At 36.2% G+C, this 20,479-nt stretch overlaps 1 protein-coding gene across 1 annotated transcript in view; it reads right to left on the bottom strand.

The window, feature by feature from the left end:
- Nucleotides 1–5,573: 5,573 nt before the first annotated feature.
- The window catches only part of PIP4P2 (phosphatidylinositol-4,5-bisphosphate 4-phosphatase 2), a 56,070-nt gene continuing 41,164 nt past the window's right edge, over nucleotides 5,574–20,479 (bottom strand). The window contains exons 6-7 of the mRNA XM_082719415.1: nucleotides 7,939–8,029; nucleotides 5,574–7,141 (exon numbers count right to left, since the gene is read on the bottom strand). Of these exons, the coding sequence (XP_082575541.1) occupies nucleotides 6,998–7,141; nucleotides 7,939–8,029 (235 nt within the window). The 3' untranslated portion in view covers nucleotides 5,574–6,997. The remainder of the gene's footprint in view (nucleotides 7,142–7,938; nucleotides 8,030–20,479) is intronic.

The raw sequence follows: 20,479 nt of genomic DNA, 5'->3' as shown, positions 1-20,479 counted from the left end.
ACCAACTTAGCGATATTCCTTGCAGGAAGAAGGATATGTGCAAAGGCATACAGAAATGAAGCAATAGTGAATATAAAAATCCTAGTAATTCAGCACTGCAGAAACGTAAGATATGAGGCCCTGCTTGAATAAGTGGTTCAGTACCACGCTCCAGGAGGATGAGTCTTTTATCTCCTAAGGGTAAAAAGAGACACTGAAGGACTTTAGATACAAAAAGATCATATGTACACCTAAGTAACTGCTGAGAATGGTCTGAGGAGAGGGACAGGCAGTAGGCAAAGCGAGAACAGCAGCAGAGGGATTGGTTCATAGACCTTTCGGGTAGCCCAGGCAGTGTGGATGAGAACAAGGTAGGTAGGTCTGCCCATGAAGAAAGAGAAGTGCATGAACTTGAGAGAATAAAGGAGACCTGATGGGCTGGAAAGGCTGTGAGAATGAGAAGTGAAAATGGCGATGCCAGTTATTGATGTGAGCAGCCAGATGGGTAGAAATAAGGAAAAGATACTGTGAGTTTCCTGAGGAGTGAGGGACTGGGATGGACCTAGAGTGTAGGTGGAGGGAGGGGAAAAAGGTAAGAATAGGTGAGATAAATCATCTGCTATGAGAGGAAGGGGGTCAACTATGGAAAGTATGAAAACAGGCTTTAGGATTTTGAAGGTTTCAAGTAATATCTGTGGGAAATTTGCAGGAGCTGCTGGAGACAGGTCAACAGTGCTGAGGAGCAGGTGAAGGTGAAAATTAAAAATCGGGGGCACCTGGGTATCTCAGTCGGGTAAGCATCTGCCCCGCTGCTCATGTTCTCTTTCTCACTCTATCTCTCAAGTAAATACATAAAGTCTTTTTTAAAAAGGAAATTAAAAATCTGTAGTGATATTAATCTGTGTGTTTGTGGGATTCACTGGAAATACAGAAGATAGACTGGAAGATAACTGAGAAACTGGAAGGGCTGAAGGTAATACTCATGAATAGTGGTACGAAGAGAGTGAGGGTTTTGTCAGGATAGAGGAGGAATAGGGCCAGAGAGTGGGTATCTGAGCATAAGAGTTCAGAGATGGAGTGCTTCTAAGTATGAGCACCCACCGTACAGCTAGAGATGAATAACAGAAGTGGAATGGAAGGTCATTCGACTTGAGGGATCAAAACTGAGTCCAGACCAGAGTATTAGTCCATTCCCATTGACAGTTAAATCAATGACATATGGTAAGAATGAAATCGGGTACTGAAGTCGGCATTGATTATGGGAGAGTGATAAGAGATTTGTAGATGGCAGATGGTAGGTAGAGGTACTTTTTTCTTTTTTTTGAAGGTTTTAGTTATTTATTTGACAGACAGAGATCACAAGTAGGCAAAGAGGCAGGCAGAGAGAGGGGGAAGCAGGCTCCCCACTAGCAGAGCCCCGGACCCTGAGACCATGACCTGAGCCGAAGGCAGAGGCTTAACCCACTGAGCTACCCAGACACCCCAGGTAGAGGGACTTTTAAAGGAAGGAGTAAGGCAGGTAGGTTTTCAAGAAGCCAGGAAAAAAAATAATACATTGCATAAGCTAAGGAATTCTCTACAAATAGCCTAAACTTACTCTTGCTAAAAGCTTAAAAACTAATGAAAATGTAACACATTTTCTCCATAATTATTTCAATATCCAATATCTTCAGTCAAAGGTATATCTGATGTAGAAATATCTGCAGCAAGATTTTTCAGAAAAATTGATTTGAACACTGGGAACTTTGAGTAGTTCTACAACCAAGTGTTAGTACCTATACATATGCATAAGCCACTCTAGGTAAATTTACAAATTTGTTAAGAATAATGTGTATGATCACTTCCTATTTAGCAAGTTACCTTAGATGATGTTGATTTAAATGTCAATTTACAAACCATACCCACTTTTTAGACCTGTAGCCTTATCTGATACCTTAGTCTGTGGGCCAGTGCCAAAAGAATATAGGCTTTTTATTTTTCTGCTTTTCACATGGTATTCCACCCCAAGTCAAATACATGTATACTTATCCAAACATAAAGAATCTTGGTATTTAATTTGTAACTGAGCATGTAAAGTGATTTTAAAAACAAGAAACCTTTACAGATCCTTTTTAGCACTTTGTGCTATTTAAAATCATTTCAATATTGCTATCACAAGAAAAGGAATTTACATTAAAATTCGTTGTATGTCAATTTCCTCATATTTAATATGTAATATTCCTAGCCAGTTTTGTGATTTTTATATTAACTATAAAAAAGAAAATAAATACATGTAATGTTTTGTTACATAAAATGCTCTAAAATAAAACTGGATATAATATCAAATTCATAAAAATATTTAAATAGCATTCTATTCTTTGTGAAATCAATACTGAAGTCCAACATTTTTCAGTTTTCTTTCCACAGATGAGTTATAGACAATGAACAGCAGGGGGCACAAAACTCAAAAGTTTTTCTGTACAAAGCAAAGCACAATAAAACCTCATGCTGTGGAAAGCAAATAAATTTTGAAGGCAGATTGTTTGATTCCAACTGGCTCCATCACATATAACCTGAACGACCTTTAATTATTTAGCCTCCCTGACTGAGCTGCTTCAATGATAGAGTCATAACTATGACATAGAGATTAAATATTAACAAAGCTGTAAGGCAGATCAATAAACACCAGTTTTTTTCAGTGTTTATTATGTGTGTGTACACATATATATGTACATGTGCACCAAAGCACATCAAATAAGTGCAAATTTAGATTTTACAGCAATTTTGAGACAGTGCACATGGAAATGGCTGTAATTTCATAACATACAAGCACAAGTATTGCTAGATCAAAACTAAAACAAAGCTACACAAATGAAATGGCATTATTTACTCCAATACAAAGCTTTTATATATAAGAAAATGTGAGTGCCATTGAAAGTGGACGCAAACTGGTGTGTGCATGGTATAATGCAGTGTTACTCGAGTATGATCCAGGAAAACCTACATCAACATCATCTGGGAGTACTTGTTTTGAATGCATACACCTGCGCTACTTAAAACCCAGTTTTTCAGAACGATGAGAGTGACACTTCGATTTCTTCTAGTAAAACAGAAACAAGAATATGTGCTTTTCTAGGGCGCCTGTGTAGCTCAGTAGGTTAAGCATCTGACTTCAGCTCAGGTCATGATCCCAGGGTCTGGGATTGAGCAGGCTCCCCACTGGGTGGGGAATCTGCTTCTGCCCCTACCTCTGCCCCTCACTTGTGTTCTCCTTCTCTCTCTGTCTCAAATAAATAAGTAAATAAATTTTTAAAAAGAATTATGTGCTTTCTAGGCTTCCTGTGGCTATCTACTGCATGCGCTGTGAGGCGAGCACTGTGCCTGACATGGGTTATTGGATCTTCTAAATGACACATGTTCTCTCACAAATGACTTGGTCAAGAATAACTGAGTGTAGTTCGATTTTTTCCCTCTTTTCTAAAACTTTTCTAAACTAGATCATTTTTGTTTTACTACTTTGTATAGCCGGGACAAAAAAAAAAATCCTTCCTTTTCCAATTAGTGACTATGGTGTATTCTTTCAAATCACATTTTTCCCAGCACTTTCTGTGTTTTGTATCTGTACCAGGCATTGGAAGGAATGCTCTACTTTCAAAAAAAAAAAGCCTGGGTAGGGGTTCCTGGGTGGCTCAGTTGTTAAGCCTCTGCCTTCAGCTCAGGTCACCATCCCAGGGTCTAGGATCAAGCCCCACATCGGGCTCCCTGCTCAGCAAGGAGTCTGCTTCTCCTTTCCCATTCCCCTGCTTGTATTCCCTCTCTCACGGTCTCTCTCTTTCTCTGCAAATGAATCAATCAATCAATCTAGGTATAAACTCTCATAAATTTGGATTTAATTAAAAATTTATGTTAATTCATATAGGACTAAGCTTAAATATATGATATATTGACTCTAAAAAATAAGGTTTTATCAATGAAATATATTGGTTTGGAGTTAATACACATAACATTCTTATCTATTCATCAACAGCAAAACCTAACCTTCCAACTGCTAATCTACCACAGGAGTTTTTAAAGTTACTATTGCCTTTTGTCACCCTGAGAGAACTCCGCTTAATATTTAGTGTTTAATTTTCCTTAATTTTTTAACACATACACGTAAAATCTCTGTGGATAAAAAGTGGATAACACTGTACATTTTGATTTGTAATATAATTTTGTCGCAGTATTTTGTGAACCATTGCCAATTCAGTTAGATGAGAGATTTCAACATCTTGTTAATGCCTACTTACTATTTCATCTTATGAGTATACCATAATTTATTTCACCCATCTCCTATTGCTTAATTTTTGGACTTCTTACTTTCAATCCCTATTATAAGCAAAAAAGTGATAAACATCATTGTACAAATATATTTGTTCTTGTATCCAGAACACCTTTAGAATTCATAGTGATGGAATTACTGTCAAAGACTGTGTGTTTGTGTGTGTGCTTTCTCATATCTTCAGAATTACAAGGATTCAATCACTCTTTTTCATTCTTTGTTAATATGCTAGGTAAAAAATAGTATTTTTACTGTTTTAACTTACCTTCTTGATTATTAATAAATTGAAAGAAGTTCATGATTTTACTTATCATATTTCTTCTTAATGAATTGCTTCTTCAGCCTTTAGTTCCTTCCCATATTAAAAAGGTTAACTCTTTCTACTATTTTGGAAATACAATTTATCTTTTGGCTTTGTTTATGTTTTTTTCCCACACAGAAGTTTTTTTTTTTTCTTTTTATCATATAATCTATCAATCCTTTTGTTTGATTTCTGCTTTGGGGTTTTACTTAGAAAGTTTTCCTTAACACAAGATTATATTATATATTATATTCATTCACCTATATATTCTGTAACAAAATATAAAGCCCAAACCCAAAGTATAAAATTTTTTTTTCTTTTTTATTTGACAGAAAGAAATCACAAGTAGGCAGAGAGGCAGGCAGAGAGAGAGAGAGAAGCAGGCTCCCCGCAGACAGCCTGATGTGGGGCTCGATCCCAGGACCCTGAGATCATGACTTGAGCCAAAGGCAGAGGCCTAACCCACTGAGCCACCCACATGCCCCCCAAAGTATAAAAATTTAACATACCAATTCATTTAACCATTTATTCACTCATGCAACAAATATCTATGAAAACAAATACACTATGCACTGTTCTAAATGCTGAAGATAAAGCAGTGAGCAAGACCATCAAAGTTCCTGCTATCATGGAATTACAGTCCAAAAGGAAAATGGTCATGCAGCATATAATTTAATGTGAGATTTCAAATTTATGGGAAAGGAATGGGAGGATTAATGGGATTATTCTATATATAATGCGGTTACAACTAGCTGACCATTAAGAAAAGAAATAAATTAGATTCTTATTTCATACCTTACATCAAAAGTATTGTAAGTAGATTTAAAATCTATACTTTTAAAATGAAACCATGAAAATACTAGAAAAAAACATAAACGAATATTATATAAAGTAACATTAGACATGTTCTTAAACATGAAAACTCCTTTAGAGTAATAACTCAAGGCATTTTGGAAACACCATCTTATTTTTTAAAAACGGAATATAACAAGGTAGTTTTGAACAATAATCTTTATTAGTGTATTTTCAAAGGTACACATAATCCTGAGCTACTGCATTTAGACATTTATCATTTACTCTTTGAAGTTTACATGTATTTTGCTCCAAATTGTCTGATGAGTACATTTTTATACTAGTCAGGAACATAAATAATTTAAATTATTATTCTTATCTGTGGAAGAGCCAATTAATTTACTCATTATCTCTTTATCTTAATTCTACTACATTAAAGGCTTTAGAACATTATTTCTCAATTAAGCAATTTCTTTTTCAAAACTGCAAAGATGGGCAGTGTGAGAGCTGATTACTCAAATCCTTGTGAATTCTTAGAAAACTATGCTACTTTTTGTCTTTGATCTACTTTCTTGAATAAACTGGGTAACCATCAGACCAGCTATATTCGAGAAGATAAGAGTAACTACCTCTAACCTCAACATCTTAGCTAGTGTAAAATGTCATAGGTTCTCTTCTCATATAAGTAGTCCATAATTAGCCCAATAAGAAAATCTACCATGATCTAATGAAAAGGGGGGCAATCCAGTGTAAATATATCTTTGTTTAAATGGTTAAGTATTATAAAACATGTTATGTGAAATACTTCCTCCAAGATCTATAAAGGAATACATACAGCTGATTAACATTAAACTTCATAAATCTAGACCATAACGTTTAGAATTAGTAAATAAAAAAGCAGACAAAAATGAAAGACAAAAGTCCTGTGATCTTTGAGAAAAAACATTTATCCAACATTATCTCCAACTGTGGACAAATAAATATTTTCATTCTTGTATTTTAAATTACTACCAAAATATTGTATCTTTCTACAAACAACAAAAAACAAGCATACAGTATCTAGAAATGATTTTTATCTGACAAGAATGTCAAGTCTTTGAAGGTACACTCAATTTTTTTTTTTCCTGAATAAGGTCACTATGATCTTAGGTTAAAGTTACAGTAAGCAGTTCAAGCAAAATGCATATTGCTTAGATTTTAAAGCAAGCAATTTTGATACTGTTTAATTAAAATGTGAGTATAAATGTGAAGCTATTGTAGAAACATTTATAAACACTCCTTGGGAATACTCACAGATCAGCAAGTAATGGAATAACTGATTTAAAAATAACGGAAGGGTGATGTTATATGTAATGTTTGGTGACAAATCCAAAAATATCATTAAGACATGTAAAAGAACATGAAGACAGTTTTATTATTCAGAGCTTGAAAACCTAGCAGCAAAACAAACTATTTGCATATAATGTAGTGCAATGAGCATTTGTTCATAAAATACTCCCAAGTCTTGAAACTTTATACAGAAACCAGAAATGGAATCCATTAGGGTGAATGATTCAAATATGTCCAGAGTAGCTTATCAAGAACTGCTAGATACTCTCACCTGCATCACTGAATTATAAGCAAGCTTATGCAAAACTCTGTTCTGGGTAACTCACTCTTATGGCTCCCCAGTAACAAGCTCGGATAAGGCAGATCAAACCTAAAAGATAAGCAATTGCCCAAGAAACATAGGTTGCGTGAAATCGCCTTGCAAAATCTTGGGTGCCAACCTAAAATAAAAAGCAATATAATAACAAAAGATTAAAAACTTCAAGCAAATATTGGCTTAAAGAGCCTGTGTGGGCTTACATGTGATTTTGATAAAATATATCCCTGAGGCCATAATATTCCTATGAAATATGAGTTGATGAATTTGTTGATTATCATTGACAATAAAATTTAGCAGGACAATACTGCTAGTTATATTAACTACAAACTTTATGAAATAAACAAAAAAGCCCACTTGAACATGTTATTTCTATAAGTAACTAAATTGTCACCTAAACTCCTTAGTGTTATACAACATGATAGTGTTCCTAATAATATGGGGCCAGGTAGGACAAAGGAGAATGGGAAGTAAACGGTACCAAAAAAAAGATCAGTAACTCCTCCTCCTCCTGGGAGAGAATAATCCCCAGTGCCAACCACTTAGCTTCAGTCGCCTCTAAAAATAAACCATCCCCATAATGATAATAAATCTGTGCTTAACTTGAATAAAGAGAAAGGTTTTTCAGATCTCCATAGCTGACTACTGCTTTTGCTTTGCTATGGCACTAAATAAAAACAATGGATTTTTGCTAAATGGATGGTAAAGTCCCCAAGGTCAAGGACCTTGAGAGGAGTCCCAAAACACCACTGAACTCCATTAAATACAGGTGCATGGACTGGGCTTCAGTCCTCAAGAAGCTTCTGGGATGCCAGGGAGGCAGGTTCTTGGGGGATCACTGAAGTTTGTCTCAGGCCTCATCACTTACTACTGATAAAGGTGAGAAGAAAGAATTCTAACAGTGAGTAGAGTAATACTCACAGTTAATCCGACTCCAATGAAAATACAAATCATTCCAATGGTAATATAGGCACAGCAGCGTCTTCGGGGAAGTGCGCTACCCACTGAGGAACTGCAATTCATGAGCAAAAGAGAGCATTATTTCCCTTTCATCCCTGGGAATACTTTTCTATGGCTCTAGTGACACATGTATTTCTGTTTATTTCTTCAATTTGAGAGACAAGAACATGCATAAAAATGCCATTTTTAATGAGCTAATATAATCATAAATGGTAAATTATATTACAGTGGCTTTAATCAAAGTTCAAGCCTTGGTTATTGACAGTATCCACAAAAGAACTACTGTGGTCAATAACGATCTTCTAATATAAAAATACAGCTCTAAAATGTATTCTAGGATGGAAAATATGTACTAGCTTACAAACAGTGCTTGATGTTTTGCAGTTTTAACAGTGTATGTTTACTGTAGAAAATTTGGAAAATAGAATAAAAAATAAAAATGACAAAGAAAATTACCCATAATCCCGCTACCTTAAATAATTTTGACATATTTTCCTCCAGCAAATTATTTTTTGGTAATTTACCAACATAGTGTAAGCATTTTCTATGTCATTAAATGTTTTCAAATTGGAATTCCAATGGATGAATACAACATAATTTAGTCAATATCCTACTACTGGACACAGAATTTTCACTACTATAAACCAGGTAAACATCAATTAAAAACATCTGCTTAGTTTTCTTAAGAAAAATTTTTAGAATTAGGATTATAATATTCAAGAGATTAACTTTTCAAAATCTGTTAATACATACTGTAAGAATCTATGGGAAATTCATAAAATCATATACTGTTATCATGCTTCTCAAGTGAAGTTTTAAATACAATAGTTTTTAGTCATTTACACTTTTAATTTTTGTAATTTCAAAATGGTGTAAGTAGAACAGAGATCACCCACCCAAATTAGCACTTTCTTCTTTTCCTAAGCATAAATACACAAATATATCATATAGGAGGCACTGTATTAGTGAATGAGATAATGAAGTATCTGATTTGCTTTTGTATGGCCAGTCCAGTCAACATCACAGCTAGCACACAGTAATTGCTCAAGGAATGTATGCTGAATAAATGGAATACAGAAATGCATTACTTACTAGGCATAGTGTGAAATGTGTTATTCCAAAGAGGTTAATTTTGCATAACAGAAAAATGGTTTCCTTTAAGCTCCAAATCTTTTTTTAAAAACTGCTGAATGATGTTTCAAAAATATATATATATTTATTTATATAATATATAATATTTCAAATATATAAATATATATATTCCTAAATTGTTAACCTGAAACATAAACATCTGGGTAACCTGGGGTCATCAATATAGTGTACAGCTTGCTGTGTGGAGTCACCAAGACATAAGATTCATTGCCTTTATAGTTAGCCTTAGACTACTTTTAATTTTAATTTCTTGTGCAGGCATTTGGTGATGTTCCCTGCCTTTATACCTCACCACAGGCTGTCGTTTCTCATTTATTTACCTGTGTATCTGCTAATACAGATAATTAATCTGCTATGAATTACAAGACAAGTGAGTTTATTAGAATTATATATTAAATAAGTCAAAAGGTCCTAAATGAATATTGGAGCAGCTTTTCTGTGAGCCAAAGAATCCACTTTAGTACATTAATTTCAGTGCATGAATTCTCCTTAGAAAACCCATGCCCATTTTTCATCATCCAGCTTACACAATCGCTACCTCTGGGAAGTCTTCCCAGAAAAGAAATAACCTATTGTTACTCTACAACTCAACTGCTGTATTATCACAGGGACAAATGAGCAACAAGCACCTACTGCATCGATTAGGAAATCTCGTGGTGTCTGTATGCAGAATGTAGTACTGTTCTGCATGTGCTAAACCTCTGTATGTGTATGAATACATACTAAACGATGCTTCTGTGACCTGCCCTTTTTTGTTTGCTTAACACTCTACATGAGATTCTTCCATACTTCTATGAGGAGATCAAACTTATTCATTTTCACAACTATCTTCCGTTATACGAAAGCACTAGTTTACTCATTCTCCGTCAGTGGACAGGACAGTCAAGGGGTTTATTGCCTTGATTTTTGGCTACTATAACAAAGCTGCTTTGAACACTCCTTTATGTCTCCTATGAACATATGCAGGAATTTCTCGAACATATTCTTAGAACAGAATAGCTGGGTTGTACTGGAGACATATCTTCAACTTTAATAAATGCTAAATTTATACCCTCACTATCTTGATATGAGAGCTTCCAATGTTCCACCCACACTTCAACACTCGGTATTGTTTTCATGCTTGACAATTTCATGGGTGCGAATGGTATTTTGCTGTGGTTTTAACATGACTTCAGGCAAGACTGAACATCTTTTCAAATGCTAGTTGACTATTGGTTTTCTTTATTAATTGTTTGTTCATATTATTATTGCTTTGTTTTGAGCTCTTTAGCTTACTGACTCACAGGTGATATTTACACAGTCTGCATACTATTCCAGGAAGCTATCTATTCTATTTATATCTTCTTTTAGTCTGTGGGTTTGTTTTTTAAAATCAAGATTAACCTTTACCTAAAAACTAAACAAGAGCCATTACTAAACAAATAGTTTTAAAATATTATGAAAACCCATGAAAAAAAGACTCGGCATCGGTTCTAAACCTGAAAAAGCACACTTTAGAAAGACTACTAATTCTTAACTCCTGCCAAACAATGACCTTAAAGTGCCAAACACAAAAAAATCTCTTAGGACCATTTTCCGAATAGGTAATTTGTCCCTGGCTTGGCCCCTCCCTTCTTTAACTATACACAAAGTCCTGCTGAAAGTATGCAGTTTTAGCTGACTTTACAATAGAATGTAACAATGTAAACAGGTTCTTAATATTGACAATGTTACCAACGGTTTTTTGTCCTTGTTGTTGTTGTTGTTTTAAATCCAACAGTTGGTCACAAAGGTAAAGTATAACCAAGGCTCTTTTGTCGTTTCTTGATCATGTCTGACTCATCCAACCTTCAAGCACATGCAAGGGTCAATAGTTTTCAAGAAAGCAGAAGCCTGAGGCCACTTAAGAAAGAGGATTTTGGGGCGCCTGGGTGGCTCAGTGGGTTAAAGCCTCTGCCTTCTGCTCAGGTCATGATCCCTGGGATCAAGCCCCAAATCCAGCCCCACATCCGGCTCTCTGCTCAGCAGGGAGCCTGCTCCCCTTCCTTTCTCTCTGCCTGCCTCTCTGCCTACTTGTGATCTCTGTTTGTCAAATAAATAAATAAAATCTTTTAGAAAGGAAGGAAGGAAGGAAGGAAAGAAGGAAGAAAGAAGTAGGACTGTGAGGTGAATCCATCTGAATAAGAACTTTATCCTGCCACTTAGGGGAGGAGTGGGGGTGGGTACCACATGCAGGTGGATGTCATTCCAGCAGGGGGAGCTAGTAACATCCTGATAGAGGTAGTCTGCTCCTGACCCTTTATAAAGCTCCTTCTTATGATACACATTTTAGTGAGTTCATAGATTGTCTCAAAATCATGGTTCACAGAGTGTGCCAATAAGAGGAAATTCTTGGTTCTTAAAAATTTTTAAACTACACCCACTAGGAATCTTGCAAACAGTGGGGTGAAAACCGTGACAGCAGTTTCAGATCTGATGGCACAAAGATGCTACTGTCACTGAGGATTCTAGCCTGTGGTTTTAAAATTTCATTTTAAATAACATCTTCTGATAATGAGTTTTTATTCACAAAATCTATGTAATGTAAGGTAATTCCAATACAGTAAAAATTATTAACATTTCCCTTTCAGGTTTGTACTTTCTTCTGCATTGTGTAGGAAATTCTTTCCTACTTGTTATAAAAATATTTTTTAAATCTTCTAAAAATATTAGATTTTATCTTTTCATATTTATGTCTTGATCCACAAAAGCACAGTCCTTATAATTTTCAATTTTTATTTTACTTCTTTTGAAGTCAGATTATGTGGTGCACACAAACCCAGAATTTATGTGTTTTTTTTTTAAATTCACTCATTCATTCATTCATTCATTCATTCATTCATTTTAAAGTAAGTTCCATGCTCAGAGTAGATCTTGAACTCATGACCCTGAGGTCACATGCTCTACTGACTGAGCCAGCCAGGCACCCCTAGAGTTTGTTTTTTATGAAGTGACCATAATAATAACTCTTTTTACTCTAAAGCATATGAGATACTTAAGGTACCTACTAAAATGCTATAAGAGACATCCAGAATACAGTGGCTTAAACAGTTTATTTCATGGGTAGCCTGGGTGGCTCAGTCGGTTTAGCATCTGCCTTCTGCTCAGATCATAATTCCAGGGTTCTGGGATCAAGCCCCTCTTCGGGATCCCTGCTCCACACGGAGCCTGCTTCTTCCCTCCCCCTCTGCCTGCTGTTCCTCCTGCCTGTGATCTCTCTCCTCTCTCTCTCTCTCTCTGTCAAGTAAATCAAAAAATTTAAAAAGTTTATTTCTTACATATGAGAATTCAAAGGTAAATGTACACCTTAGGTTTGGTAGACTGCTCTGTTCTGTGATTTAACTGCTATTGCCAGACAACACAGGTGACGAATCTCCTGCCGCACATGCCTTTTCCAGACAAATGGAAGAGGGGAGAGAAAATTAAGACAAGTTTTGCCTTGGGGCGCCTGGGTGGCTCAGTGGGTAAAAGAAAAGTTTTGCCTTAACTGAAACACATGACTACAAACTTCCTCAAGAGAGGCTTGAAAATGTGGTTAGCTGAGTGGCCAGTCAGACTCTGAAAAGTTCTTCTGGTACAAGGAAGAAGAGGAGAGCAATCTGCTCTTTTAATTAATATTAATATTATTATTTTTATGTTGGTTAGTGTTTGTATGGGATCTTTCCTTTGGTGAAGGTTTTGTGATTTGATCTTTTTCCCATTTTTTACTCTCATCCTATGCTCTCGTATTTCACGAGTTTATTCTTCAAACTGCACAAAGACGGACCTCAGTCTAGTCTGATAATTTGTAGCAAGCCTTGCGGACAGTTTCTGTCTAATTACATTATTCTGAAAGCTGATATATATATGGATTATTTCTGCTCTCTTATATTCACTTTCTGTAGTTTCTGTATTTCCTATGATTTTCCACCCTCTTTTCTGGACTTCTTGTGGATTGACTATAATTCTATTAATTTCCATTTTCCACCTACTATTTAGAAAGTTTTACAATTTATTTGTACTAATTTAGCAGTGACATGTAAAATTGAACATACATAACATTTAAAATCTAAAATTGTAAATCTACCCTCCCAATAAAAATAGGAATTTTAGAGAGCTTTAACTTCAAATATTCTGCTCCCATCTTATATGTCTTTGTTCTGTAATATTTCGATTCTGTTATATTTTTATTTCTCCAAATTCATTGGCATTAATATTATCATTACTGTTATTTTTGTTATTTTATACAATGATCCTGATGACTGTTTACAAATTACAAGATTACTTTTTATTCTTGCCTTGTAGAAATTTCTTCTGGGATATTTATCTATTTTCCCTAATTCATCCTTTAGTAGTTTCTTTGGTAAGGGTATCAAAATGGTAAATGTTCTCTACTTGTTGCTGTTGTTTGTGGTTCATTGGTCTGCATTTGAAAACACTTTTGTTCTGCCTTCATTATTCTACTATGGCTTAGATTGGTCTATAATACCAGTTTGACAGTTAATTTCTCTTAATAATTTAAGTATTTTCAAATTTATCTTTTGGGTTCCATTGTTGCTGTTAAGATGTTTGATGACAGAACTGTTATCTTTTTTTATAGTTAAAAAATCTGTTTTGGGGAGCTTGGCTGGTTCAGTAGGTGGAGCTTGCGACTCTTGGTGTCTGGGTCTTGAGTTTGAACCCCACACTGAAAGTGGAAATTACTTAAAAATTTTTTTCTTTTAGAAAAAATCCGTCTTTTCTCTCTCTGCTTTTGGTATCTTCTCTTCATCGTAGGTTTCCTGCAATTTCACTACAATGCATTTGCTTATTTTGCACGGATTTCACTGCTCTTTTTGAATCGAAGGGTTTGTATCTTTCATCGATCTGAAAATCCTTAGGGATTAACTCTTCAAATGCCCCATCTCATTCTTTGTTTTTGCCTTCCAGATCAGATATATTTCAGCTGCTCTCATACATATTTGTCGCAACACTACTCTCACCTGTGTGCCCCTGATGGATTCTGGGTAATTTACCTACCTCTCTCTTCTAATCCACAACTTCAGTTTTCAGCTTCATCTGCTACTTTACCTGTCCATTGCATTGTAATTTCTGTAAGTTTTATTGTTGCTTTTAAAATCTATCTGGTTATTGTTTTTGCTAAGTAAATGTGTTATTTTGAGACAACTGCAGACTCATGAATAATACAGAGAGATCTCATATTTTTTTTTATGCAATTTCTCCAATGGTAACAACATCTGACAAACTCTACAGTACAGTATTATAACCAGGATATTGGCACTGATACAATCCACTGATAGATCTCCTGCTTTACTTATACTCATTTGTGTATGTGTGTATTTAATTCTACACAATCTTATCATATGCATAGTTTTAAGTATCCATCAGCACAGTCAAATACAGAACAGTTCCAACACTATAAGGATGCTTTTATAACCACACTTACATCCCTCCCACCTGCCTACCCTCTGCACCCACCACATTATCACTAATCTGTTCTCTATTTCTAAAATTTCACCATTTCAAAATGTTACATAAATGGGATCCTACTGTAGGCAACCTCACGGCACTTTTTTTTTTTTTCATTCAGCCTACATTCATCCAAGCTGTTGCATATGTCAATAGCTCATTCCTTTCATTGCAGAGGTAGTATTTCAAGGTATGGAAGTACCACAGTTTGTTTAACCATTCACTCATGGAAGAACATTTGGGTTATTTCCAATTTGGGTCTATTAAGAATAAAGTTGCTATGAAAATTTGTATATAGTTTCTTGTGTGTGCTTGGTCATTTTTTAAAATTTAAATTCAATTAGCCAACATATCGTACATCATTAGTTTCAGATGTAGCATTCAATAATTCATCAGTTGCGTATAACACCCAGTGCTTATCACTTCATGATCCCTCTTTAATGTCCATCCCCCAGTTGTCCCATCTGCCCATCAACCTCTCCCTTCCTCAACCCTCAATTTGTTTCCCAGAATCAAAGAGTCTCTAGTTTTATCTGTTTTCTCACTTCTGTTTTTTTAAAAATATTTTATACATGGCTATAGCACATTCTGTATCTAATAATTATATCTGAAGTCCTTGGGAATCTAATTATACTGTTTGTTTCTGATGCTGATTCTGCTTATAGTACCTTGTTTCCTCGTGTGATTGGTAATTTTTGTTGAGAATTTATTTTGGCAGTTCTTAATATAAAAAATTTGTAAGAATGGTTTGGGGTGGCTTCATCACAGAGAACTTCCATTTGCTTTTCCCAGGCTCCCTAGAATGATACAAACCCTAAACCACATTAAATTGCTTTCAGAGGGGCGCCTGGGTGGCTCAGTGGGTTAAAGCCTCTGCCTTCGGCTTGGGTCATGATCCCAGGGTCCTGGGATTGAGCCCCGAGTCGGGCTTTGTGCTTCACAGGGAGCCTGCTTCCTCCCCACTCTCTCTCTGCCTGCCTCTCTGCCTACTTGTGATCTCTGTCTGTCAAATAAATAAAATCTTAACATACACACACACACACACACACACACACGGAAGATTAGTTGGCAGAGCATAAGGAAGATGGATATGTGGGTTCACAGTGCCTATGGACACCCAGGTTGAAATAACAATAGGGAAAATAGTGAAAACAGATTGCATATTTATATCTGAAGAGATCTGGGGTGATTTAGTGGCATATTGGTCAAGATTTAATGGCATATATATGACAGAGGAAACTATGAGAAAACCAAGACCTAGTGTGGTCAAGCTGCAACCCTGAAGAATTGCAATATTTAACTACTTCGAAGAGAAAGTGAAGTCAACAAAGGAAATATCAAAGGAATGTTCTCAGACGTGGAAAGAAAGAAGGAGAAAGTGGTAGCTAGAAATCAAGAAAAGAACAAATTTTAAGGAAAAAACCGGGATGATCAACAGAACCAAATACTAGAGAGAAAAGCAGAATCAGAGGAATGATCAGATCTATAGAATCTGCAATTGGGATGTGAATTTTGTCAAAACAAATTCCTCACCCCCTAGTGGAGCTGATGGCTAACTGCACTTCACCGAAGACAGAATGGGTGCCATGATCAAACAGAGGGATAAGCACGGAAAGGGAGAGAACTGCCTCCCTCTGAGAAGAGAAAATGAAGTACGTGTAGACACAGGCAGTGGACAGCCAGACAGCGTGAAGACGAAGGAGTTCGTGGATAGCCTCAGTCCTATCAGGAGAGGGAAGGCAAGTCATCTGCTGAGGCTGAATGAGTTATGTAGAAGGTTGGGAGTTTAAGAGGAACAGCAAATTTCTAGAGATAATTGCTTAGGAGAATGGGAGAGGGAGCTAATCAGAGACCCTTCAAAATGGAGTATCGAGCAAGGGTTTCACTGTGTAAAGCTCACATTTGGAAAGAGATAACCAATACAGAATTTTTTTCAGATGTCAGTTACTCGGTAAAGGAAGGGAGAAGCAGTGGCCATACTTATCCAAGATTGGTGGTTTGAAGAGTGGAGGGATATGAATTTCAAGGGATGAAGACGTAGTCAATCTAGCAAACCTAGAGTCTCTTTATATCTAATATGTTCAAACTGAATTTAGCATCTGTCTGCCAGCCATAGTTCTTCTAAATGCTATCTTGGTAGCCTCTCAGATGTAAAGTCCTCCTCTACCCCCAATCTCTCTCATACCTTCACATTCAATCCTATCTATTCTGTTTCCTTAACATCACATCTACACTTTGACTCCACTGTACCTCAGTACCGATAGCCCCTTCTACAAGGAACCATCCTGCATTCTTTTTTGCATCATTCCCACTCATCTTTAATAACTTACTTCATATGCCACCTCCCAACCAGAAGCCTTCTCTCAAGTTGACTTTCCCTCCAATCTGGGTTAGAGGCTCTTGAAAGCAGAAAATGATAGGTGAACCTCTTTCAAAGGATTTAAAACTTTATTCTAGTTGACTCTTCTCTTCCTTATACCCACAAGAATCAGTTCCCTGAAGACAAGATTACACCTTTTATTTTAAGCACCTATTACCTAGCACAGGACTACTTACTCAATTCATAAATAATTATAAAAGAAAGCACTAAAAACCAAAATAAAAGAAAGTAAGAGCCCACTATTGTTTAAAATGTCAGGAGATGACCCACAAAGGAGGATGTCAGTGATACAGAGAAATGATAGCCAATAATAACTATCATGGATTAAACCACCATCTTTACCAGTCTTAGGTCTTTATAATAATACAGTCCAAGTACTACTTCAGAACACTAGGACTACAACTCCCCTTCTACAGTGGCCACAAGCCACCCAGCTCACTGAAAGAGCAACCTCACCTTTAGCTCCAATGGAAAAAGAGTGATAGGAAAAAAAAATGCTTTTTGGTCTCTGGATCCACTGGGGGAAGCTTTCCTACACATGTTTTGGGATGGTTTCATAGTAATGATTTAGTAACTCCTTTAATATAACATAGCTTTAGGATATTTTATACTTGTGTTTAAAGAAATAAAATTTCTGGGTGGTGCAGGGTTAAGCATCTCTCACTTTCCAGCTCATGATCTTAGGGTCGTGGGATCAAGCTCCACTTCCGGCTCCATGCTCAATGGGAAGTCTGCTTAGAATTCTCTCTTCCCCTCTTACAGCCTCTCCCCCTGCATTCACATTCTCTGTCTCACTCTCTCGAATTAATCTATTAAGAAAATTTTAAAAAATAAAAGAAGTAAGACTCCTTAGACTCTTATCTCAACAGATGACTCGTCATTTTGTTATGAAGAAGAACCTTCAAAGGGAAAACAAATGTAGATACAAGCCATGAGTTTCATGTGGTAACAGTATCTTTAGTCAAATAAGTAATGGATGCCCTAAACTCTCCCATATTTAGCATGTGATTCCAATTCCATAAACATCCCTTTAAGAATGATTTTAAGCTGACTTATTCCATGTGCATTTCTATGCAAGTTGTTCCTTAAGTAATTGATATAAATTCTTAACATTAGGGGCGCCTGGGTGGCTCAGTGGGTTAAAGCCTCTGCCTTCGGCTCAGGTCATGATCTCAGGGTCCTGGGATCAAGTCCCGAATCGGGCTCTCTGCTTGGCGGGGAGCCTGCTTCCTCCTCTCTCTCTCTCTGCCTGCCACTCCGTCTACTTGTGATCTCTGTCAAATAAATAAATTTTAAAAATCTTTACAAAAAAAATTCTTAACATTAATACACTGCCTTGTGATTTTTTAAAAAAAGATTTTATTTATTTGACAGAGAGAGATCACTAGCAGGCAAAGAGGCAGGCAGAGAGAGAGGAAGGGAGGGAAGCAGACTCCCTGCTGAGCTCGATCCCAGGACCCTGGGATCCCGACCTGAGCTGAAGACAGAGGCTTTAACTCATTGAGCCACCCAGGCGCCCTGTCTTGTGATATTTTAACCAATTATAGACTATCTAGACATTCAACGCTTCTTTATTATTAGCAAAACATTGCCACTGTTCTAAAACAATGACGCAAGCAAATCACGTAAGCAAAATCCTTAACCTCTCTAACAGTTCCTCATCTGTAAAATGAGGGTTATAATTCCTGCATTCCAGGATTGCTGGAAGGATTACAGCTAATACATCTCTGTAGAGAAAGGAACCATCACTGTGCTTAGCATACGATCTACTAATCACAGGAACTTTTTGCTATTTCCCACGAAATTTTTATTTATTTACTTATTTTACCTTTTTTTACCTTTTTTTTATTTTAGAGAGGGAGAGAGAGCATGCACTAGCATGTGCATGCATGCAGAGGAAGGGGCAGAGGGAGAGGCAGTGAAGCCCAAGCCCACTCCATGCTGAGCAGGGCCTCCCACTGGGTTTGACCTCACAACCCCTGAGATCATGACCTGAGCTGAAACTGAGAGTCAGATGCTTAATGGACTGAGCCACGCAGGTGCCCCCTTCCATAGAATTTTTATCCCAATTTAATGTTCTTAGTGAAGATAATTGCCATTTAATTTTTTCATTTTTGTGAAAATATAGATAACACACAGAAATATTTATCATTCACATTCATATTCACATACTTATATGGGGGAGTGTCTCTCAAGTATCTATTTTTCTGTATATTGTTTGGGGTTATCCACTTTGCTTCTCCATACAGACTTGTACTGAATTCAACAAGGTTAAGAATTCAGTTGGTTAATTTCACAAATAAATTAAAAGGAAATGTCTGTTCCTCTGAAGCTAGAAAAATGCTGTAAATAAGTTACTCTTACAGGGCTAGATTCGGTTGGAATTAGATCCAGCAGAGATAAAAGGAGAGATTTTGTTACATATACTCTACTCAGATACTTTTCAGTTCTTTTCTCCTAGAGATCATTCTTCTGTCTACTTGTGATCTTTGTCTGTCAAATAAATAAATAAAATCTTAAAAAAAAAAAATCTTTAAAAAAGATTTCCTCAAAATACGTAAGGTGTTTATATCATATTAAGGACGACACCAATTAAATTATGAACTCATATTTTCAGTTTTTAAAAGCTGAACCGTCAAAACATTGCAGCTAAATTTCTTTAGCTCAAGTTACAATTCACACAAATAAGTGGAGAACAATAATTGCTAAATTAAAATTTTATCAACATAAATACTGTGCAGAAAGAGTTAATAGATAGCAGGCCTGAGATAGCTACCCTTAGAAAGGCCTGCTTTCAGGATTGACTTTGGCTGGCATCTGTGAACTTAAATAAAACGTTCCCACAATAACCTACCTGATAGGAGTGGATCACTGTGCCCAAATTGTCCGTGCAAACAATATGATTTATGCTGAATACCTGCTTTCCTTCTGAGAGTTTAGAAATTTGATACGTGCTATGCAGGAGGTGCCTTGTGACCAACTCCAATAAAAACCTTGGTCACAGTCTCTAATGAGCTTCTGCAGTAGATAATTTTCACCTGTGTTGTAACAATTCCCTGGTGGAGGAATTAAGCCCTCCTGTGTGACTCTATAGGAGACGACTCTTGGAAACTAGCACCGGGTGTCTTCCAGACTTGGTCCCATGTGCCCTTTTTTTTTCTTTTCTGATTTTGCTTTGTATAATAAATCATAGCTATGAGTACAAATAAATACGAATTCTGATTAATCCTCCTAGAAAATCACAGAATCCTGGAGTGATCTGGGAACCCCCCCTACAGAGCTGCCATAAAATATCTTTAATCAAAGTATCTTCTATTTTTTCCCACATTTATATTGCCTTTTGTTAATTTCCTTAGGTTCACTACTTGGGAATAGAGAAAAACATACTGAATAGTTAAGACAGGCAAATAATTATATACACTTTGCTATCAGAGAATAATCTCACTGGACAGGACATGAAAAAAGTTAACAACTATCTAATTACAAACCTGCAAACATTTGTTA

Source organism: Mustela nivalis (genome assembly GCF_964662115.1).
Source record: "Mustela nivalis genome assembly, chromosome: 2".
Taxonomy (NCBI): Eukaryota; Metazoa; Chordata; class Mammalia; order Carnivora; family Mustelidae; genus Mustela; species Mustela nivalis.
The sequence above is the reverse complement of the archived record's forward strand: the minus strand, read 5'-3'. Positions and strand labels throughout refer to the sequence as shown.